General features: G+C 26.0%; 1 protein-coding gene and 1 long non-coding RNA gene across 2 annotated transcripts; one reads left to right on the forward strand and one right to left on the reverse strand.

The window, feature by feature from the left end:
* Positions 1-42: 42 nt before the first annotated feature.
* Positions 43-22,544, forward strand: 5PtaseI (inositol polyphosphate-5-phosphatase A). The gene is made up of 16 exons (XM_089228962.1): positions 43-179; positions 248-324; positions 389-637; positions 14,101-14,142; positions 14,287-14,387; positions 15,797-15,884; positions 17,467-17,530; positions 17,635-17,738; positions 17,810-17,926; positions 18,178-18,233; positions 18,934-19,018; positions 19,101-19,184; positions 19,293-19,370; positions 19,690-19,878; positions 20,305-20,379; positions 21,038-22,544. Exons 3-16 carry the CDS (start codon positions 572-574, stop codon positions 21,821-21,823), a joined length of 1,935 nt encoding a protein of 644 aa, XP_089085088.1. The 5' UTR covers positions 43-179; positions 248-324; positions 389-571; the 3' UTR covers positions 21,824-22,544.
* On the reverse strand, positions 13,126-24,940 carry LOC149055030 (uncharacterized). The gene is made up of 2 exons (XR_016191983.1): positions 24,712-24,940; positions 13,126-13,473 (listed from the first exon to the last, which is right to left on the reverse strand). It is a non-coding gene; the product is annotated as an uncharacterized LOC149055030 (long non-coding RNA).
* Positions 24,941-26,129: the final 1,189 nt, after the last annotated feature.

The following is a 26,129-nucleotide window of genomic DNA, read 5'->3' on the forward strand; positions in this document are numbered from 1 at the left end:
ACGCGCCGGCTGACGGGCGCATCGTCGCGATAATAATACGCGCGCGTGTCGGCGGGAGACACATTGACGTCAGCGTGGGTGGGCGTGTCGTTTATAATATTATGCACCTTATCAATAACAGTCGCAGCAGCAGTAATAATAATAAATAATAATACTGTTAATAATAATAAAATTTTGTAGTACGTCTGTGCGTGTTATTATTGTTGTAATAAAATATAATAATGATTTTATTATTATCATGGTATAGGTGGTAGCTGCGGTGGCGGAATCGACTAGCTGTTTTCAAGTGTTCCGACGGCGTTCGCGGGCGAGTGTTTTACGAATGTAATCGCAATTATAATATTATTACAATGGATACGTACTATTATTATTATCATTATTATGGTAGCGATATTGTACGACCCCGCGCGAGCATGTGCACCGGACGCGGAGTCGTTTTTCCGGTCAAACGCAGTCGCTCCGTCGTCGGAAACGGTCTTCCGGTGCGCGGTTGATCGGCTCTAGCTGTCGTTCCGTAGTAATAAAAATCGTGTGATTGATTCTCAATATTTCTCATCCATTCCGGTCCGACATGGCTTGCGAATCTTCCACTCGCGTTCTGTTTGTCACTGCGAACATTGGGTCGATATTCGAAAATGTGAGTACATGTACAACACCCCTATGCTATTGTTGATATTATTATTATTATAATTATTATCCTGTCAAAAGCAATACAAATAATAATCGCCCTGCAGCCACTCTTCCATCGCTCTTCTGAATATTTTGATTAAAAGATTTTTTTGAATAGTACCTTGAATAGTACCATGACGTACCTAAATATACATTCCAAAATTTCTGAAACATATTATCTAGAGTTCTAAGCCTACCTTTTTCATTTGTGATTAAACCGAGTTGGAACAAAGAGAAAAAGTACTTATTATTATTGGTTCTTTTATTAATAACCAATAACAACAACCTGTTTCCTTACTTACAAATGTAATATGTATAACTGACCGTGATGTCAGGTCCTAAGCTATTTTATTGCACTGATTTGTTAATATTTGGAATTATAGAGTTATATTTTAACTTTATTTGCTTCCACTAATATATAGTACAGTACATGTAGTATAATAGCACCTATAGTATAGTTGATGGTTAATTAATTTATAGAGAAGGTATCTAAAACATTTAATCATAAACTGATGTTAAAAATCTATTATTATATAGATATTATATGCATACCAATGACTAATACATTTTCATCTGAATCTTCAGATCTCACTAAAAAAGTGAAGATTATAATTTTAAATTGTTATCAAAGTGGATTGTTATCAATTTTGATAACATCCTGAATTAGATTTCTCTTGCTCAAATATTGTATATTTATTTATGTATTTTATTTTTTATATTTACAAAACAAGAGTAATATTGTTACACAATTGTATGCATAGGTATATTCTTATTCTGAATAGGTCTGATCATTATTTTATAATTTAATTATAATTAATTTTTTTTTTTTATTAATGCACACAATATACCATTCATCATGTTTTAGATATTTCAAAAATCTAATTTCATGAAAAGTAATGACTAACAGGTGACGAATTATTGTAATTCAAGACATTCATTCAAAAATTATTTTGTTTCACATCTCTTGTATATTTTCTATTAAATGATAAGATTTAAATTCTTACTAAGATATATAGTTATCTCAAACTCAAATCGATCAATTCAAGTTTCTCATGTAGTTATGTCCATAGCTGTGTATACTTCATTCAAATTGTCATTGCAATGGTTAGTAGGTATTTTAAAATAGTAACCTACATTAGGTATAAGTTCTATGTATAAACACTTGAAAAATTACCTAATATTAATACACACACAATACATTTAGATATATTTTAATTAAAAGCTGTAATGGTGTATATTGACATACTGTTCTCTGTTGCACAATTTAGTACAAACTTAAAGTCTACCTTTGACCCTTTAAATAAAATAAATTATTTCATAATGTAGGATATATACTATAATATGTATGATTAGTAATGTGCAGATAATAATTCTACTTTTTTATTCTTGAAAATTCTAAATTAGGTATGATCAATTAAATTAAAAAATAAAAGAGTTGGAATAACTATATTAAACATAACCAAAAACATTTAGATTTCACCTTTCAAGACTTTTAACTTGCCTTCCATTAGCTTTGCAATTCATTCACTATATAGGTACATATTGTATAATGCATGTTTTATATCCAGTTTTGAGTCTGTTGGTCTAGTTTAGTTGTTATAGCTCTACTATTGTAAAACTCAATTAAGCCCAGGCACTGTCCCACTTTGCGGTCGGATTGCTACACCGCTGAAGTCATCAGTAAATTACATCTGGTTTACCCAGTAAACATTTTTAATTAGTTTTTACAATTAATTATTCCATAACATGGTAATCTACTATACTAGTGAGATTTTAAGGATGATTTAAAGTTATCAACTAAAACATGTTTTTAAGGTCAAGTACTTATATTTGAAAGTTCAGATAATTTTGTTTATTTTACATTATTTTATTTATTAAAAGTTGTTTGACCTATTTGAATAATATATAGAAAAAAGCGATATACTAAACCAAATTTTCTTTTCAAATAATAAACAAAACTGCAATAATGAAATAATTATTTCTTAATAAAGATTTTAATTATTAGTTTAAGAGGACGTGATACCTGCATATTCTGTTGTCTCCGTCTTACAAGTGCGTAACATGGCAATTTTTAAGCTCAGCAGAACACGTGTAGCTTTGGTAATTTAAAATTTAGAGTGAATTGACCTTTTATAAAAATCAAAGGTAACATTGTTATTAAAGGGTGCTCATGGGATTTTTATTATATTTTAATTTTAAAGAGAGTTATGAGCATTTTAAGATATACAAACAATTTACAGTTTTAAAATACTCATAACTCGCTTTGAACTTAAAATATAACAAAAAACCTATAAGAATCCTTCGATAGTAATGTTACTTTTAAATTTTATTACAGGTCTATTCACTCTAAATTATAAACTTACGGAGTTAAACGTGATCTTCTGAGCGTAAAATTTGTTATGTTACGCACTTGTAGGACAACACATGTGGGTATAATGCAGGTACCTACTCTTAATATTCTCATAATTGAACAATTCATTTTTTTTTTCATTATGATTATTAGTGTTTTATAATTATCTGAAGTAACTATCATAATTATTTCTACATAGTTAAAAATAGAGATTGATATACTTGTTAAAAATAAATCAAAGCATAAATAGTGGATAGAGTGAAATTTAATATCAAGGGCTTAATAAGGGTCAAATATTCGTCGAAATAATCTATGATGATTATAATGATATAATTTGATCCTATTATTTTGGTATATTGTATAATTTATTACTGAATAATATTAAAAAAATAAAAATAAAAATAGGTACAATTATGATCGAGTGTGTGTGGCCAATTATCAATAAATTATATTTTTTTAAACACACGAAAAAAAAATGTTAGTACCCATTACTTTTTATTGCACCTGTTTTGATTTGTTTTGTGTACTCGGCTTTATAAAATAATATTTCAATTTCATGAATATCTGTTTATGTACAGTTGTACAATTCAATTGTACTATTCTACTATGTATTTGGTGTAAAATAAAGATTAATTATTAATCTATGGTGGGTACCTTAAATTAAATACTTAACACGAAGTAAAAATAATTGTTACACTAGCAAATATAATCTAATATTAATTAATCACACATTGCAAATTTCTTTTGAAGAGATGAAGCGTTTTGTAGTTAAAAATGACACAAGAACCAGTATGATAGGTACTAATAATGTTGGCTACGTTAGGAGTATGATACACCTGCACGCGTTTTCTCCATTACGATTGTAATACAAACGATAGATAAAATCAACCTATCATCAAAAGTTTTCGAGGTAGGAAATCCCAGTGAGATTTTTAGTGAATTTCTAATTGTTTTTTTTTTTATACTTTAATTTTAAAGTGAGATATTAGCATTTGAAGTTATAAAAACAATTTACAATTTTAATAGGTCAGATCGCTCGTCTTAAAATCAAAAACTTCAAACAAAAATCTATGATATTTGATATTCGCTAGAATATTTGATAATATTCTTAGGCACTTCTGAATTTAACAATAGGTCAATATTCATTCTTATATTAGCCATGACGGAGTTTAAATGGATTATTTAGAACATGCAATATACAGTTTGTGGTTAATGCGTTTGTAAGACGGTGGCAACGCGTTCGTCCTTTGACTTCCGAGGGATACAATTAATATTATCATGAAGTGTATGTATGTATGTAGGTAGGTTAAAACAGTTGACAGTATTTTATTAACGGTTTATCTGTAATCTTTACCTACTCTAAAAAATTATTCGAAAATTGATGAATAGTTACTTCCATCATAAAAGGTTACACATCACCGTCGTGCGCCTATTCGTTTCGTATAATAATTCGTACAAATTCGTTGTTTTTTCAATATATTCTACAATAACGCACAATATTCGTGATTCACAGATATTCGTCAATATAGAACTCCCGCCAAGATATTATATTTAAGGATTGAGGTTACATTATAGTTATGCTATAATAGATTTACATTATTACGCTCTAGCACGGAAACTGTGATGATGAAGTCGCGATCGTTAGTGAAAATTTTATAGTTACTATAAGCGCAGGACTTTGAAAACAAAATCCTTGTGAAAATTGTAGATGGTAGACCACAACATTATTCGAAAATCTTTTTAGATCTACTTTATACTCTATATATATATATAGAGATTTTTTAGAAAGGAGGAGTTGTCACCGCCCCACTATGTGTGCGTAATCATTTTAATTATGCTGAGATTTGGGATATTAAGTTTTTAATGTATTTTAAATGAGGAAGTTTGGAGTCAAATACTATTCCTATAGTGTTCGTAATTTCTCTTGATAGTTTTGAGACTTGTGACTTGAGAATGTGAAGCCTAGTTTACACGTTTAAGTACCTACTTAAATATTTTTTTTTTTTATTTAATGTCATAATATTATTTAAAAAAAAAAGTTATATTTATATCATTTTGTGACGTTATCATTTTACAAACGTTTTCATTTTTTTGAATGACACAATGTATTTTAAATTACATATTCCAGAATATTTTTTTGAGAATTATAATAAATAGAGTATTATTAATTTCATTCTGAATGAGTACTTAATAAATAATAAATTGAGGGTTTAAATGTAATAATAATAAAAAAAAATATACATTTAAAAGGACATAAATGTTTTATCTAAATACATTTAACAAAAGCTATATTAACTGCAATCTCTTATTAATTTATCTAAAAATTTATCCTTTTTTTCCTTTTTTTATTCCATAATCAATCTGCTTGTTTGTTTTGGATTCTGGGCGGAGTAACGACTAAGTTGGTAGATTTTAAAATACTGTGTGTGTTTTTATTTTTTAGTATATATTTTATACCTAGTTGAAAAAAATCTCCAACAATCAATTGTACGGTTCTGATAACCAATTGGATTAAGTTGCGATACTCTAGGATTCCGGGTACTTTTGAAAAAAATTAAGGAAAGACTGGTATATTTGATATTTCCTCAAAACTTACTTTCGACAAAATCAGATTTGTTTCTTTATTGTAATGCAAAAATAGATAACCGTAAAGCCTTGCAATATTCATACAAGTATTTACTATTTACTATAAACAGTAGTAACCATGTTATTATTTTTATAATATTCCTGCTTTTTGAACGGTAGGTTAGGTACCTATTTATAGATAGGTATTTGAACTTTGTTTATTTTTTACGTTTTATGTACGGTTAAATTGTTGTTTGTGACTTATGAGGTAAAAATTAAACATTTTAAATAAAATTCTTCATAAAATGTTCTTACAAAAATTATAAATAAAAATTTAGCATAGTTGAACAATAATTTTATATGCGTGTCTTAAAGTAAAAATATTGACATTATTCGATATTCACACATAAAATTGTGATTTTTTCATCAAACGATTTTTGGTATTTGGTTTTTATTCAAATATTATAAATATTAACCACAGAAACTTTTAACATTTCGTTATTACCTAAAAATCATTTTATATACTCCATGAAGTTTTCAAAATAATTTATTCTAAATCTAGCTATTTATAAGCATTTTAATTTTAATTTTTAATTTTTAATTTCTTTCTTTGAATATTCTTATGGCCGGCCAAAATACTTGAAAATAATACAAGAACCCAAATATATGTTTCTTATAAATAAAAAAAAAAACATCAAGCACAGCATTTTTTTCATAACCGTTCGAAGTTAAAATGTTGGAAAAAATTATCAAAATAAGCAAACATTTAATATTGTATTACTGTTAAAAATATACCCGTCAAGTTTTTAATATTACGAATGTTAATAACTAAGACTTGAAAATCTATAATAGAACATTCGTCGAAGTTCAGACAGAAACCTAAAAATCTCAAGGGTTTTTATAGTCAATATACTCAACACTCAACAGCAATAAGTCAATTCTGTTGTAGGAACTTGAAACATTTCGTTATGAATATTAGGAGGACTCCAAAAACATTATAAAAATGTACACTTTTCCGTTGTCTCAATACCTTTAAAAAAAAATATAGTACTCCTCTCATCCCAATGACCTAAATCGCCGAGTGTAAATTTTTTGTTAATAATAATGAAAACAAAAACAAACAAAACTCTTTTCATTATTATAACTTCTGTATAGTATGTACGTACATATAAATGAAAATTTCCAAAGCATTGAGATTAATTTTAAGCTACTTATCTACAAGCTATGCAAACCTAATTTTCAGATAAAAGAATCAGTTATTGTTTTCATGTCGGGTATATTATAGGAATAAACGTGAAATCAATCATATATAATAGTTTGAAATGACTTGTATTTTAAAAAATTTACGAGCTTTCAAATAATAATAACGTTTAAAATGTTGAATGTATAATTTTTATATTTTATTTCATGCGTGTTTGTATACCGAGTTCAGGACAAAAATAAATATAATCCTATTATTGTATAAAACATACATGTATAATATTATCTATATAGTTGTTATTATTTCTAAAGTAAGCTGCCGCAGTGTCGTATATATATATACAATTACCTATACAGCTTAAATCGTGTTTTACGATACTGTTGCATAATAACACACTTGACATATGACACTTGCTCCCTTATTAATAAGTTATAATATGTTGTAAATTTATAACAGAGCGTAACATAGGGTTTCGTTTGTGGTGGTAAAAAATTATATCTGAACGAATTAACTTTAAAATTATCACATCATACGACGAGTTATGAATTGTGACTTTATATTTTTATCACTGCGGTGCGCCGCGTACCCATAATTGAATATATTGAGGTAAATCGAATTGTTCATTCGAGTTATTTTCTCAACAAAAATTAATTTCGATTAATTAATTCCATATCTATTTGGAAAGCCATTTTTTACACTTCCCGGGGCTGTAAGTACAGCTGCATAATATTAGTCATAGACCGTTATTGTTAGATATAATAATAAAATAATAAAATAATGTATAATATTATTTTATTATTTTTTAGTGATAATATAGCGTAATAGCTAAAAATGACTTTGTTTGTCTGCTATTATATAGGATTTATTAATAATATGTAACGCACTTCTGTTTATGTACAAAACATGTTTAGTATGACGTTGCTTACTGATTATAGTTTTTAAAAGTTGTTTTGTTATCACCTTGATTAAAGTATGTTATGAAAATAATCTGTCGATAGTTATAACTTATTAACACGGTAACGTAGGTGCGACGAAGTTTCTGTCGTATTTGTATTGATGCTGTATACGCCATATAAAAATGATAAAACCCAAGTTAAAAAACCTTTTATGTGTAACTTTGTTACTTTTCGAATTTCCTGGTTAAATTGTTTTTTTATATAAGCTAAAAGTATTTAACTTTTAAAAATTTTTAATTTAAAACGAAAATTTCCATTTCCATTAATTATTAATTTAAAGTTGTAAAAATAAGTAATGATTTCAAAAAACATCTATTTTAAGAAAAATACAAAACAAAAATTTCAAAAAGACGTTTTAATTTTAAAATATTAATATTTTAATATTAACTCGCTAATATAAAAATAGTGTATTTAAATTTGGTGCTTTTTTTTATGGAAAAAGTAAAAATATTCTTAAAACAGATTTACGTTTTAATAGAAAATTAGCTATATAATAATATGTGTAGTAATGAAAAAAAAAACATGAAAAATTAAATAACTATAATATGTAGATTCTAGAATTTCATTGTTAGTTGCAATGATCTAAATTTTTTGAAGTATTGTTAGTGTAAAAGGATTGTTTGTCGCATCCACACGAGACACGTACAATTTTACAATATACAATTCAATTTAACCCATATTGGCCTACTAGCTGTCTACTGTAGTTATATACACGTGTAGGATTAATTTCGAAAGGGGACTGGGACATCAATCAGCTTTATTACGCTGTATATAGAACTAAATAAGTTAAATTATTTATAAAAATTACGATTATGTGTATCGTACTTTTATACATTATATTATGTCTTGTATGATATGTTTTAGTGTATATAAAAATTCAAGATTTTGAGAGGCGTTTCCACTCCTACAGCGTTTTACAGTTGCGTTACGTAAAACGTACCTATATTGACGTTTGTATTGACTATTTTAGTATTTTTGACTATTCGTATTGAACAAATTACAAAACCGATTGATAGGTACCTATTTTTTTTTTTGGTACCTATCTACTAATAATGATTATGTTGCTTTATGCCTCCATGCAATGTATATTTTAAATATTTTATTAAACTCGTACCAATAATAATAGGTATATACACACTATTCATTTTTAAACTCTGAATACTGGTTGAACAATAGTAGCCAGTTATATAACGCTGAATATTAAACTCCACAAAATAGTGTTAAGAAATAGATATTATATAATTTTATGTTTATAAAGTACGACATTATATTATATTATATAATATAATGTCGTATACGAATAATATTTTACTATTGGCTTTGAGTTATTAAAATTCCTCGTGAAATATCAATGAGTATTATTAGGCACCTATTCTCATTTCAAAATAGGATAATATTTAATTGATTATTACTTTTTAATTAAAAATATATGTTTTTGACATAAGTACTCTGAATCTAAAACTCCATAAATTCAGACAGCTCCTGCGATCTAACCTCTCTCTTAACAATAAACTTCTCATATACAAACAAATCATTCGACCTGCAATGACTTATGGCATACAAATGTGGGGAACCTCTAAAAACTCTAACTTAAATAAATTCCAGGCCTTCCAATCCATCAATCTCCGACTCTTAACCAATTCTCCCTGGTATGTCAGCAATCGCACTCAACATAAGGATCTAAAAATTCCAACTATCTCTGAAATAGCGTCAAATCACTACCAAAAAATTTCATAAAAATACTATTAATCATCCTAACCCTCTCATCTCAAACCTCTCTTCTTTCTCACTCCCAGATAACCCTATCCGCCGCCTCAAACGTAAATGGCCACGCGACCTACTTAACACTTAAAAATAATTACCATCAGTTAGTCAAAAAAAAAAAAAATCATTTTAACTAAATGGCCACCAATCTAATCAAGCTGAAGTAGTGTCACTGGGCACCCTCTTCACTCACGTCATCAAGCCTTGTTAAAAAAAAAAACCATCAAAATTACTTATTGTATATATATTTACAGATTGTATATTTTCTTTTCTAATAAAAAAAAAAGTACTCTGAAGTTGACAGCCATCATTATAAATAGGTGTTCTATAAACAAAGCGAAGAATGTTTAAGTTTTAAATTCTTGTCTTATTTTTTTTCTTTTCTTTTTTTTGGTGGGTATATTAGAACTTATAAATGTTCCAAAAATTCCAATAATAGTTTTACATAAACCCTTTTTTATTAGTAGATGTGTAAATTACATTGGTATTCATTTAAATAATCATCATAACTTATCTATACTCTATATACTGATTTGAAAATATTTAATTAAAATCGTTAAATTTTTTATTATTTTTATGCAATATATTATATATATTGTGACGTATTAACACAAAAAATAATATTAATGTAGATGTTGTTATATTTTGAATAATTTCCTACATTTTAAAAGGGAATTGACCTATTTTAAATTTTGTTGAAAAGTGAATTGGCTGTAAATAAGAGAAGAGTACGATTTTGGACATTTTGGTCGAAAGGGAGTCGAGCTTTTTTAAATTCGGTGGAATAGAATTTATAAAATATTCATTTTTAGTAAAAAAAAACCACCAAAGTATGCACAAAAATTCATTATTTTTCATAAAACATAAATATTTAATTTTTATTACCTAGTTGTTTCATTTATTATTTTTTTACTACAATTTAAAATAATTTTTTTAAATTTACATATAATACACGTTTTGACCGACACGGCAATTTAAGTCGTACTAATACGTTGTCCGGTCGTCACCGTATACAAAATTATATTTTTCTATTATAATATACATTATAGGCATCTAATAAAGTACCGTCGTCCGTCCCAAACAAACACAATAATAAATATATATTATATATTTTGCGTAAATGTGTAGTAGATTGAAGTGTACCACCTATAAAACTTATATAGTATACAAATTATAGAATTAATTGTATATTTCGTTAATTTGAATTGTTTTTTTTATAAAAATGTACAAAAATATGCAAAATAAAAATAGTTTATTATTTAATTCAGTAGAACATGAATTAAATCTGTACACAGGTTACCATTAAATTTGATAAAAGAAAAAAAAATGCAGTAAACATCTGGGACCTACTAAGATCTAACAAATATTTATATGTACTTACCTTATATTGTAACGAAAAATTATTTTTGTATTATTTCCTTGTGGGTATCGGTATATAATATATATACATCTGTCTCTGTCTATCCCACGGAAAACATAGCATTTGATAAAGACATGTTCTTTTTCAAACATACAAATTAATAGGTAGTGAAGCGATATTAAGAATTCTAAAAAAAAAAAAATAGATTAATTTGGATTTGTCATCAAGTCTACTTATTGAGATCGATTTTTCTTTATTTTTGATTTAACTTTAGCCTTTAACTTTTTAACCTAACCTAACCTAACCTAACCTAACCTAACCTAACTCCTCCAAATATTTCAATATACCAGTTTTTTAATATTAAGTATTTAGGAATTTCGGGGGATAGTATAAAAAATGTGGTAAAGTCGGTATCAATAAGAGTAGTTTTGACGAGAAATTCAAATTGTTTTTAGAATTTGAAGCGAATTTTAGAATATGAAGCGATCTTCATTCTAGATCAACGGTCGGCAACTGCAGGCGGACCGCGGTCCGAATCCGGACCGTGGAACGCAGAAAGCCTCCGGACCGTTGACATGCCTTAACATTTTTTCTTCATATTACTATTATAAAAACATAAAGGTTTGGCAAACATTTTTTTCGCTGAACCTCATTTATTTATTATTTTAATCTTCCGGACTCCAATAGAAATTACTCGCCGAACCCTGTTGTAGATCAATTGGTGCATGTGGCAACAAAAAAAAGTTTAAAATCGTATGCCGCGCGTGTGTGTTAGGCAAAGATAGAAAATCATTATATCGAATCCTCTCAGCTAAAATTGTTTATATTTTTATGTGGATACTTTCCGAGTTCAGTTAAATAATGAATACTGCAGAGTGTAAGCTCCAACCCTATACAAATACAAAATTTTCTACGTACAGGAACAACACGACAATGAACCACTTTTAGAGTTTTAAATCAACTCATGATTTAAGTACAATTTGCTAAATTAAAATCATTCATAAATTGTTTTTTTACTCTATTACCTAATTATGTAGTTAATTAAATAATTTATATGTATATACATAAAACATTGCTTCGACAAAGATTTTGTTGAAACAATTGAAATTTAATAGATGAAAAAAAAATCGTTTTAAATATATACGATACCGGTCTTATATACTAAATCAATTTTTTTCTATCTTTTATGACATTTTGGAGTAGAACAATATTATTCTTCATTACTGAAAATCTATGTGGTTTGTTGTAGCAAAATTGTTTCGTTGTTACTTATGAATACCCAACTTCCACAATATTTTTCTTACAATTATTGGAGAAAAAAATTACTAAATACCGCGAGAAATTTAAATATTTGCAGAATACTGTATTTTAGTCGTACTTCAGGGGCGCGTTCCTGTGGGGGGAGCGAAGGCGGTGACCGCTCCTCCATCCCCCCATAAGGTGGACCGACTTACGTAGTACAATAATTATTATTGGTGAATTTTACTATTTATATTAAAGTACTTGACATTTTGTTTTTTACATGAAATTATAATATTATATCAAATTTGCTCATATATTGTCATCATAAACACGTATTCATAGATTCATAGAATTTTTAGAAAATATAATATATTATTATAATTTATAACTATTATATATATATTATATAATATGGATGTACAATAAAATATTCATGCTCAATCGAGTTGTTACAAAGGTATAATATTCTCAATCGTTTTATGCTCTGCAGTTGTGCCTTTTAGTTTTAACATGTAAATAAATATTAATTTTGTTATTATTTCGCCCCCCCCCACAAGGGGCGGCTTTAGTTCTTTGCTTGGAGGAGGGCCAGTATTATTTTGTATGTATAAATTTACGCTATATTCAAATTAGACAGAAAGTTTTAATATAATATAGAAATAATTAGTGTATTTACTATTTATATAATACATGAACAAATATATAAAAATATTAATATTAATGAAACAAAAAATAGGGATCTGGTAAATAAGAGTAAAATGTCTTGGGGGCCATGGCCCCTATGCCCCCCTTAAAAGCCGCCCCTGCCCCCACACACACACCTCACAAACAAAGGTCTGGAGACGCCCCTGTTGTATTTCGCCGTTACGTATATTTACCTTTTTTTTTTTTTATACCGTCATCCATATGATATTTCCAAAATGTCAGGTAATTTTAAGCTGTGCTACTAACAACACGTTTCTGTTGCTTGCAGCATTCACGTCAAACATCGGTATTGATTTATAATAGTTAATGACAATAACGTGTGTACGTATGATTTAATATTTTAATGATCACTATTGTCTGTGATATAATTAATGCGATGTTGTTTTTGTCAGCCTATAGTTCGGCTTACCGTATAGGTTTACTGTATACAATTGTACTACTAATTGTTATACAAATATATATAACTATATAAAACACGCTTAGAAATAGTTGCATAGACGGTGGTTTCACCGCTGTCCCCGTCCGGAATAATATTGTTTTCGGTGTCGATGGTTTATCATTGAATCAAAATTTAATACGTCCATTACGACGGTATAGTGTAACGTATCCTCTCGATGACGACAAAATACACTCGTCGAAACCTTCTTTGGCAGTGGCGTGCCTATAAAATATAAAAAATGATAAAATACCTGTGCTACGTGGATGGAGTTGTCAGAACTATAGTAATACATTTAAATAAATTGTGGCTGTAATACGCGCGGTAGGGCATAGACACAAAATTAATGGACAAAGGGGTTGGGGGGGGATTGACCCCTAACCTAATAGCAGTGCAGGAACTTCCTAATTTTAGATACCCAGTGGAGCGAACGTATGTTGATTTCTTACAATCATGAGTGTTTTTTAATATTGTTTTTTTTTTTTTTTTGGTGTGGGGGAAGGAATATTCAAAATATTTAGATTCATTTTGATTTTTGAGCTATTGCCTTTAAATAAACTATCTATAGGCAATAGTTTAAAATCAATAACATAAATATAAATTATTGCTTTAGTTATTAATAGCAATACAAATATATGATAGTAATATAGCATAATATACTTTAATTTAGTCATGTTGGTCGACAGACCTTCTCCACTCTCTCACACACACTCCCTCTTACCTACTTTCCTCCTTTTCTAACTTAAAACATTTGCTCAAGTTATTAGTATGTTCATCATATTATTACTTATTTGTAATTCAACTTAATTAAACATGAATGTATTATTGATGGACTAATTTATTATTTTTCAGCCAAGTGTGATGTTAAAAATATGGACTGAAGAATTTTTAAATGTAAGTTAAAATATTTGTCTTAAAATAAATTGTATTTTTAAATACGGGTAATAATATATAATGACTAATCTTATGTTATTATTATTGGTAGTTAGTAAATGTTGACTTATTAACTGATAAATAAATTATTTATTTAAAATCTAGACTGTGAGCAGATTGGATCCATATTTTATTGCATTGCATTGTCAAGAGGTTGGTGGGAAAAATTATGAAGAAAGTATGAAACACGTCAATTTTTTTGTTAGGTAATTAATAATTTAATAAATTATTTATTTATTTGTTTGAGTTTGATAAATAACAATTTAAATTTAAATATCTACTTTGATTTGTTAAAAATTTGCTGTTTCTTTTTGTATTGGAGGAAAAAGCCTATTTTATTCATTTATTTTTATACCTACTTATTTTACTATTTCAAGCAGCTCAATGTTTTACAATTTACAACATCCGATTTTTTTTTTACAAATTAAATTTCAAGTGGTAAAAAAAAATTCTCTCGAACATGTATCATCAATATTGTATACTATAGTAATATTATACTTACTCTCTAACTAGCAAAATCATTTGATGACTCCTAATTATTAATCATAATTTATGTAAATTTATTTTTGTTCGCAATTAGCTCATTAACATACATGTTATTTAGTTTATAATTCAAAATAATTTTAATAATTTTGTATAATAAAACTTAATTATAAGGTTGAATCATGGTTTTTTGCATGAAATAACAATTACATTTTCTATAGCTTTTCATTTATACAATGCTCAATTGTTTGGTAACATTATGTGTAGTGAACAAATTATATTCTATTATACATAATTTTGTATTTAGCAACACTACTTCTTTATATTTGTTTCATCAAATATAATAGGTTAATAATGATTATAAAAGTTATAGTTAATACATTAAAATATGAGTTTTTAATATTTATTTTTTGTATTTAAAATAATAAAATGATAATATGACTGAAATTATCAATAGTAATTTCAATGACTAATTATTAAAATTTGTTCAAGACTTACGTATGTACCTAAATAAATTATTATGGTTATGTTGAATAAGCATTTTTAGTTATTTTCAAAATCCAATTTATCCATATAAAATATAAATGATCAAAATTAAAGGGGTCCGTGCAAAAACGAGACTAATCAATTTTTCAAAACTTTTCATAAACCAGGCAGCTCTAGTTAAAATTTATCTCCTATACAAGTTATTGGATTTGTCTTGTTCTTACACAGATATATAGTAGAATCTCGGGAATCCGAGAGATATTAAACCAGAGTAAGTTACGTATTAATAGGATTTCATATTAAAACACATTTTTACTTATTGAATTTTTTACTTATATTAAAAAATGAATAATCTTATTGTGCTGGACATTCCAGATTATCAAAAGGCCGGATTACTGAACTTCTATTGTAATCGTCAATTTTTTTCGAATTAAATGGCCACAAATAAATTTTTGACAGAAATGTAGTTGTCTTGTTTTTGTTATACAAACCCCTTACATTATAAAATGTGACCAGAAATTGAGATTTCTTGATATTAGCTGTATTGATTGTACAGGAAGCTTCTTAGTGGATTTTTTATTTTTATTTAAAAATGTGAAATTCTATACTGTTATCTGTAATAAAGTATTAATTAATTTGATTGCAGTTTGTTGATGTCAAGCAAAGAATTAAGGATCTTCAACAGAGCTCAAGTATTTCTTGATGAAGAATTCACATCAGCTGAAAATTTTACAGTAACTAGCCAAATATAATTGTTACGGTATATTTTTATTTTCGGTTTTCGAATGAAACTCATTATTCGTTATTTTGAATGTAAATAAATCAGTTCAACTAAACTACTATACATTTTTTGTTTTCGGAGCCTCAAATAAATTATTACTACAATATCTACATGTATGATATTATTTAAAATTTAAGATTAATTTTTTCTCAAGTCTTAAAATATACATCATGTGTACTTAGGTAAGGTTTTCGGTTTTTTTATTTTATCAATTATCATTATTTTGTATTAGTTTTTAGTATTTAGAACATACATATTGTTTCATATTCAAATCTAAGAATTTCTGTTGGATTGGGATTGAGTGGGCTACTTTCATGAACCAAGGGAGAGAGAAGTGAGATCTAATATATTAAAATTAATTTGTCATCATAAAAATGTATACTTACTCAAGATTGATAAGCCTAGTTTTTCATCATAAGCTATAATCATAATTACTATTATTTATACATTTATATTTTTCTAATTTAATTTTCTAATCTGTTATTTTAGTTATTGTTTTAAATATAATTTTAATTATATATATAAACCATGACACGTGAACACATGTGTTCACCAACTTAGGAAACACTGAATTTCTCGGTCAGATTATGTTTGAATAAATCAAATTTTTTTACAAGCTAGTAGTATATAAATATTATAAATACACATTTTCAGACAAATTTAAAATTTTAACCCTCGGTTAGGTATTTTGTAGTATATTATTAGGTATGTTAATGTAATTTATTTTTTTTTAAATAGTAATCGGTATTATCGGTATTTTTAATACCAGATTTGGATAAACTGAATTTTATCAAGTCATTTTGACCATTTAACCATGGCTCTAAAACCATAATTGACTGAATGAGAGCCATTCAAATTTTAATAAATAATACATTTTTACAATTCATTATAAAATGCATAAAACCATTTATAATTATTTATAATTGGTTACTTTTTGAATATTTTTACGTATTTTTTTTTTATACGTGTTATAAATAAGATTAACATAATATGAATATAAAATTATTTAATTAAAATTTATTACAACTGTATATGTAAAAATATTCAAAAAGTAACCAATAATTAATAATTATAAATGGTTTTATGCATTTTATAATGAATTGTAAAAATGTATGATTTATTAAAAGCTGAATGGCTCTCATTCAGTCAATTTTGGTTTTAGAGCCATGGTTGCCTAACCTTGAGCGGTCAAAATGACTTCAAAAAATTCAGTCTATCCAAATTTGGTATCAAAAATACCAGTTGCTATTGTAAAATAAATAAATTGGAGTGCGCATGCGCATACCGAGAGGGTTAAAATTTGAAATTTATCTGAAAATCTGTATTTATAACAACTAGCTTGTAAAAAAAATTTGATTTATACCAATATAATCCGGCTGAGAAATTCAGTGTTCCCTATATTGGTGAACACACGCTATATATATATAATTACAGTTCTATCTTTATTATATAATTTAGTGCATTAATATTATTTTTCTATTTTACTACTTTACCTATTAGTTATTTATTTATGTATGATTTTTATTATTTTTTAGGCTTTAGGAAACTTTTATTTTATACACGAAGCGATAAAAGAAGCATCTTTATGGGATTTTAATGGTAAGTAAATGTATTTGTTAAAATACTGTGGGAAAATAAATATTAATTTGACAATTAATTTACATAACATTATTTTTGTACTATAAAATGTTTAAAAACTCTAGAACAAGAGTTTTTACCTGTCACTGAAAAAACCACATACTCTGGGAATATAGAACATGTTTCCACAAAAGAAAAGTCAAAATTTCCTCAAGAATTTTTTCCAGAAGTTAGTGTCATGTCTAAAAATAAAGTTTGTAGAATTGTTTAAATCTTTTATTATTTTTCATTAATTTTTAGTGTAAATGGTCTCGCAAAGGATTTTTAAGAACTAGATGGAAGATAAATGGTACTGTATTTGATCTCATAAATATTCATTTGTTTCACGATGCTTCAAATTTTACTGCGATGCAATCTGTAAGTTAATTTTGCTTGAGTTTTAATAATATATTAAAAACATATTTCATTCAGTAATTTGTCTAATATAACAATTAAACAAAAACTGTTTATGTATAAAATACTATGAATATTGAACAGTATTTATTTATGATATTATTCAACTTCCATTGACTGCATAACATATAGCTGGCTTAGCATTTTTTATTATGATCCTGTATAGATAAATATTTTCTCGTCTTTATCGTTAGTAATTATATTTTAATTTTCAGCACTCTTCTGTGTATTCTGTCATGAGACAAAAAGCACTTGAATACACGTTAGAACGGTAAGTACATTTATTATAAAATAAAAGTGAATAGTTTTTTTTTTCTTCATGATATACGTTTTATACCTAAGAGGCACATGTAATATATATGTTAAGGGTAGGTTTATATTTTAATATAAATTAGTCACATTAATGAGCAAATCATAAGAAATGTATAGTGTTTGTGTGAACAGTCATCCATCAATGTATCAAAATGTGAATATTATTATTTTTTAGGTAATCAAATTTATATTTTAGGTTCTAAGCATCACAATAAATGAGCTGATTTTACAAAAATTTAAAAAAAATTGTGTCCAAACACTTTATAGTAGAAAAAATACTCTGATCTGATCATCAACTTTGATGGAGACTTCTTCTAAAATTCAATCGATTAGTACTTTTGGGAGGTTAAAATAGTTTCGGTATGCGGTACCGCGATAAAATTTGTTAAAATTTTAATTTAATAATAAAATAGTTGTTTGGTTACTAAAAAGTAAGACGGCTCAGAATTGTTTTGCATTTTTTATAGTGATTTATCTTTAAATTAAATCTTATCAATTATGGTGCCTTTTCAATGCCGAGATACACTCAACTGACTCCTACTGTACAGCAGAGAGATTATTTACTTTCTACCTTTTTATTTTCACCGTAGACTATGTAATACTTGATTTATAAATAAATGATTATTTTTATATTATTGTTAATGAATTTATGATTTTAGGTTTCGTAATTATGATTCTGGATTTGCTCCATTTTTTTTATTTGGAGATTTTAATTTTCGCACGGACACTAAAGCTGTTATAATGGTAAAATTCTTTATTGAAAAATAGACAACTCTTATGCATATATTTTAAATTGTTAATTTAAGTATAACATTTTATTTTACAGAAAATAGTTGAGGGATTGGACGTGGTAAAAGATGATGTTGATAAAGATAACTTAGTTTTTCAGTATACAGACGATTCAAATGAAGTAAGTGTCGACTTTATAATTAAATTACATATATGGAAAATATATGTAATATGAATTTAAATATTACATAAAATTTTAATTGTAATTTTGATGTATATATGTTTTTAGGTTATTTTTACTTTGAGGAAAAAAGAATTTCGACATCTGGACCATCAAAATACTTTTATGTCAAAAAGTGGATCATGGGTAATTTATTTTTTCACAAATTGAAGTATATAATATGTATATATAAGTATTAATCTAAAGCGATAACTGATAAGTATACCATTTAGTATAAAATGGTTGGGTTGAGTGGAAGTAATGCTTGATCACCTATTGCCCATCATGTTTTGGTTCAAATAGGAAGAAAAAAATGATAAGCTTTAAATTAATTTAATATTAACTATGTATGTTTTTTTAATTAAGTTTAAGTTAAATAATATTAAATTTGAGACACACTTACACACAGCGCTAAACTAATTTTTTATTTTAATATCAATTAAATATTATTTTTATTTGTTTCTAGTTAAAAGATTTTGATCATGAATTAAAATCATTCGAAGATCAATTATTTGAATTTCCTATAAATTTTCAACCAAGTTATCCATTTGAAGAAAATGAACATGAAGGAATGAATTATATGCAAACAAGGTGCCCAGCTTGGTGTGATAGGGTAGTTTTAAGCGCTGGTGCTAAACTTCTAATAAATGAAAAGGTAACTATTATATTCAAGCTGTATATGAAATTGTAATTCTAAAAATGGTGTCTATGTTATACGATATAATTATTAGCTTATAAGTCATGCTGTTAGCTTATACAATATACCATTATGCAAAATAACTTTTTAAATTTTAAATTGAGAAATAAATATTTGATATTATTGTAAATACATTTCATATGTCACCCGTGTCAGTCAAGTTCTATTTTTTACGTAGAAGGAGTGCTTCTAAATTTTAAAAAAAAAATTTAAGGTTCTATATACTATATATTATAATATTATTTCATATTGTACTAAGACTCTAATAACATAATTACTCCAAAAATGTATTCTTACAACCAAAGTTATTACATGAAATAAATGAATTATTGATAAAATGTATTAAATATGATTATAAACCTTTTCATTACTTATTATTTCCAGGCATTTGAAGTTGATAATTGTGGTGAAGTGGAATATGATCTTATTGGAAAGAAAAAATGCATGGGAGATCATAAGGTATTTAAAAAATATAATTACTGTTCAAACTAACACAATATTTACAATATTGGTAACTGTTAAGGCCAACATCTCCTAAGTTCTACAATTTCACAACTAAAATTACTTAATTTTTAAAGATACTTAGATTCATTAATAAATGATCTGTCAATTTTTATTTATTCTTTGGTTTTATTTATTTTTTGGTAAAATAAGAATTTTACCATCTAAGTTATTTATCTATTATAAAGATTATTTTAAGAGTCAGCATACTACAGCATGGAAAATTTAACAATTTAAAGTGATCACATTATTTCATTTAAGAATATTAAAAAACTGACGTACAAGTACAGATGATTTTCTTACTCTCAAGTTTAATTCACTCTATTATTAAAATTAATAACATAAAATTAATTTTGCTGAACATAATTTTGTTATGTAATTGTAAGACATCACCTGACATTCTCTTAAAAATATTAACCTTCAATATTTTGATTCTAATTAGAAAAGCTTTTAACCGGAATTAAAAACAAAATAATCATAGTTCAATAAATATAATTTTCATATTGTTATTATTACTAATAATATTGTTTATATTACAGTTATTGTACATGCTACTTTTTATATGTTTATTTAATGTAAGATACTTTTAAATTTTGTGAATTGTTGTGTTTTTCAGCCTGTATACTTGAAATGTGACATTAAGAACAATGCAGGTATAGTGGACAGAGTGGATTGTGCTTGTAAGCTTAACCGTGTGCCTCCTGAAACCCAAAATCCGTTGCATGCTTTATTGGGTGATCATTTATGTGTAGATTCAAATGAATGTTGTATTCCAGTAGTAGATACAATTATACCAGATATAGATGTATTAGGTGAAGTTAAAATCCCTCCAGCACCATCTACATCCACAGATGATAATAAACTTGGCAATGTTTCTTTAACACGAAATTATACCGAAAGTCATTGCAAAACAAATAAGCCGTTTACTTGTGGATTATTGCGTAAAAAAATATCTGACAAACATGGAACACATAAAAGCATATTTCCCGTAACTAATTGCATTTGCAAAACACACAAATGGAAATTTCCGACGATCATGCAAAAAGCTTGGAAGCATAATAGACGTATCAGGCTCAAATCAATTCCTAGTTTCAATAATATGCCTTTACAAAGGTATCAAAGCCATCATAGTTCATCGGACGAAGATTGGTTTGAGGAAATTGCCGATGATGAAACTAATAATTGTGATGACAAGAAAAACAAATGCAATTCTAATTCAAACAAAACTCTCGCTAATGATGATAATTGTCCTATTAATTTTGACAACCAATCTGAACAAGTAGCTACGAACAAATTTAAATGGTGTTCTTCTTTTGCATTTAGAAAATTTTGCGAGAAACAACCATTAACAGAAACAAAGATAGCCCGTAGAGATCCTACAACTTCTTGTCGTATTATATAATCAAATTGTCTTGCCATACTTGACCTTAATTATTTGTAAAATAATTAGAGATAACCTTTAGAATTACTATACCTAACTATGACTTGATATGTATGTACATAAAATAGTGATTACTTTTTTAATCATTGTATGATTTGTGAAAACGTAGTGTGACTGTGATAATGTACATTAAACTTATATCTACAGTACAGAGGCAATTAAAAATAGCAAAATAGTAATCTGATAAAACTAATAAAATTTAGTTCAGTTAAGTAAAATTGGAAAACAAAATAAAAGTTGCTAAAAAAAAAAACATTTATAATTTCAAAATAATAACTTCTTTTATGTAATATTTATTATGTTTCAATAGTATTAAATGAATGTTATAATATTCGGATATCCAATTTTTTGTGTTTGTGTATAATAATATCATTAATTACCATCTATTATTAGCGCATCATTAAAATTAGCAATTATAATGTGTGATCCATCACCATGGGCATGAGGTATAAAAATATTCAAGCCGTTTTCAAACTATTTGTAAGTTTGGGTCCTTGAATAAAACAAAATGTTGAAATTTTATCAAGTGTTTTCGAAATAGGTATACAATCAAATTATTTGTTTTTATATTATAATAATAGCATGTAGAAAATAATTCAGTTAATTTTTAAAATGTTGATTAATGCATTAAAAAAAAACTGAAATGAACTATTACATTAAATTTATAATATATAAGAAAAAAAATTACATTGTGATATTAATCCACTCACATGGTTTTCACGTGCATCATGAGTCTTTGTTATGAAAATTATTTATATGACAATAAAATGAGCTTCAGTTTTAGCATAATTAGTTTTGCTGAATGTATATTTATTATGATTACTATGGTGCGGATAATTGGAATTTAAAATAAAATAGTGTTTTACAAACATTTAGCTTTTCACTTTGTTATCAATTCTAGACTAAGTTTTTCTTAAATATTAAAAATACATATGTTATGGCTTAATCAAAAATTAATATATGTTATAATTTAGTGCAATGTGATACATAATTTCATTTCAATGCGTTCCTATTTAAAAAAATTATAATTTATTTAAGTATCTGTGTATGTGTGTGCGCTTATATGTATACTGAGCTTGTGGAAATGTAGTCACTAACTTAGGATATTTGATCATTATTTTTGTATTAGCCAGTGCAATTTGTGTTTATAATTGAGTTACATAGATTAAAGACAAATAGTTATAATATGATGTCATCAAAATATTATATTTCAATACATTTTAATACATACCTTCATAAACAAAGTTTTAAAATTAGTTTAATGTTTCTACTATAACTTCATAATATGTATATTATATGCGTGATGATCAGAACATTTAGAACTGTTCTGAGATGTTTAGAACTAATTTAACCATAAATAATATGTTATGCTTTAAACAATAATATAAACTTTAATTGTTTTAAAACTTCCTTGGTGTGTGTACATTTTCAATTAAAAAAATCAAAAGTTGTAACTTATAAATTTTATATGAGTATTTCTAAATTCAATTATAATTTATATACATATAAAATAGGTTACTGATGATTAAAATTGTAAACAAATATCATGTAACCAAATATAATGTAAATTAATGAACTTTTAGTTTTCCAAGAACTTGTATAAAACAAAAACGAAAATTCATATAGATATTAATTACTTATTAATAAGTTACTGATGAATATTTATTTTTTTAAATTTACTTTTATGCTAATATTTCGGAAATAATACCTGGGATAACTGTATCCTTTTACATAATATAGGAGAGTTCTAAAGTCAAGTGAAAGTTCCCTGTGTTGACTTCTATGTAATAAAACATATTAGAATAATAACATGCATAATATTCTTCTAAATAGTTAACTTATGTTTTTACGATATAATAATTAACTATGAAAATATTCTAAACTTTCCTGGTTCAAAAAACTTAAAGGAACTTTTAATTTAATTAACCAAAAATTTTGTATTAAAAATCAGTAGTTATACAGATAATCTAGAATTTGTAGAAATATTTTGTGTAATCCGTAATTACTATAACCAATCATATTTCTTGATTTTTATGAATTGTGCCATTCAACTAGTGTAAGCAAATAAACATTCTTAATTTCTTTTTATATATTTATAATATAGCTATATATCTTCATATGAATTATAATTTGTTTTGTTTTTTATGATTTTGTTAATTATTTGTATGGTACCTAAATAGCATATTTCATTTTTTTTATTTTTTTATTTATTTATTTTTTTTTTTTGTGCACATATTTCGTTTTGAACTATTAACTGTTTTTTTGTATTGCACTTAAATTATTTTTAGTTGATTTTGTATTTTTAAATTTTAGAAAATGTTGATTTACCAAAAAACACTAATAAATAATGGATGCACTAAGCACAATTTAACTGTTTTTTCTGTTTTTCAGTATGTTAAACTGTTTGATTTTTATGATTTTAAAAGGTTTTACAGAAGTAAATGTTTGGGAAAGGACATTGTTTGACTCTAAACTTCCCGATGACAAGAACTTCGTTCACTTAAAGGAGACTACTGTTTAAATCAAGAAATAGGTAAACATTATTTATAGATATCATGGATTATGATAATAATATTCATTATTCAAAATTTAATCTGAGATTTCCTATAAAGTATGCTTGGTATCATTTTGATATTGATAACTTATTATTTGATTAAAATTGTTAGTAAAAAGTATTAAATTTATAATTTTATATTTTATCTATAGCTTATTATGTTATGTGAATATCACTATGGTTAAAATTGAGTTTCTAGCTATAATACGAATTTAAGTAATAAAAAATAAAATTTGAAGTACAAAATGCACATTGAATAGGTTTAGTTAGTATTGTTAATTTTAAATTTAAATACCTGGTTAAATATATTATTTGCTTTATATCTTATATCCAAAACACTAATACTACACTGTAGTCTTGATTATTCTTGGTCTTCTATAAAATGAACCATCTACACAAAAAAAATAAAATGTATCTTTACATAATGCATATTACACACAACACCATTTCGGTACATTAATAGCATAAATGTTATATGGATTTTTAAATCAAATGTATTCTCATTTAATTTTTCTTTAATACAATATAAGTTACATTATAAGATGTTATATAAATGGTATACTACAGAGTGATTCACCAAGTATACTCATCCCAATTTTCTTTTAGTAACAAATTTATTAAAATTCTGATTTTTAGAATATTTAAATAGACTCAGGTAATTTTTTTTTACTATTAAGGAGCTTTATTTTAAGAACGTCCTATGTTGATACAAACTTCTGTTTTCAAATCAGAATCCCTCTTTTGTGCTGTAATTAATTTGAAAGATATTTTTTTTGAAAATATTGATGACCTAATTTAAAATTTGAATGAGTAGTTTCTTATTTATTCAAACGTTTGTATTAAGGATAATAGTACTTAAACATGGTTTAAAAAAAATATAAAACAGGCATTGTATTGGAACTAATATTTACTATACTTAATCATACTTGGAGCCATTTTTACAAATTATTATTGTTGATAGATTAATATTAATGACTAAAATTTTCTAATCACAATAGTTCCAGTAGTATTTGATAAACCCGTAGATGTTTTATCCTTTGAACACTAAGTTACATAACCCAAAAATATTTAAAAAACAATGTAGTTGTCATATTAATTGAAAATTATATGATTTTTAAAGAGATATTTTTATCATGTTCATGATAAAAATTTGATAAATGGACTAGTAATTGATTTTTCTTATTCTAGCCTGTAGATATAGGTACGTTTAAACAGGATTTAAATTATTTTAGTTTTAGAAATTATTTTACTGTATTCTTTACTCTATATATTATACAGAGCCCATAAAATACCATGTCACCAACAGTGGTACCTACTTACCCAGTTAGGTTAGTAAGAATTATATCTGCATGTGCTTTCAATGAGAGGGTGGGTATAAATTATTTGTGTCACATAAAAGTTTATAAATTTATAATATTAATTATAGTCTATAATAATTAATGTTTGTGAACTAAAAATGTTTTTAAACATTTCATTGAATAATTTATGATGATTCTTAGATTAACAATATGAAATAAATAAATAGTTAATAAAACATATTTAATCTTAATTATATTCCTATTGATTTTATAGATTATTTATATTTAACTATTTTGTATATGCACATTAAACGCATTTTCTGCTAACTTTAGACTTTGTACATATTACATACTACACGCTAGGTACATCATGAAATAAACTTTGATAACCGCAGAATTTCGCAAATTAAATTAG

The sequence above is a fragment of the Diuraphis noxia genome, unplaced genomic scaffold (assembly GCF_037042655.1).
Source record: "Diuraphis noxia isolate RWA-SAM2 unplaced genomic scaffold, SU_Dnox_SAM2 contig0005, whole genome shotgun sequence".
Lineage (NCBI taxonomy): Eukaryota > Metazoa > Arthropoda > Insecta > Hemiptera > Aphididae > Diuraphis > Diuraphis noxia.

Excerpts from the sequence above, each read along its gene's own strand:
- 5PtaseI (XM_089228962.1), top strand. The coding sequence starts at position 572 with ATGGCTTGCGAATCTTCCACTCGCGTTCTGTTTGTCACTGCGAACATT. Across the intron at positions 18,234-18,933 it reads CTTGAATACACGTTAGAACG|GTTTCGTAATTATGATTCTG; the intron begins GTAAGTACATTT and ends TTATGATTTTAG. Across the intron at positions 19,879-20,304 it reads AACTTCTAATAAATGAAAAG|GCATTTGAAGTTGATAATTG; the intron begins GTAACTATTATA and ends TATTATTTCCAG.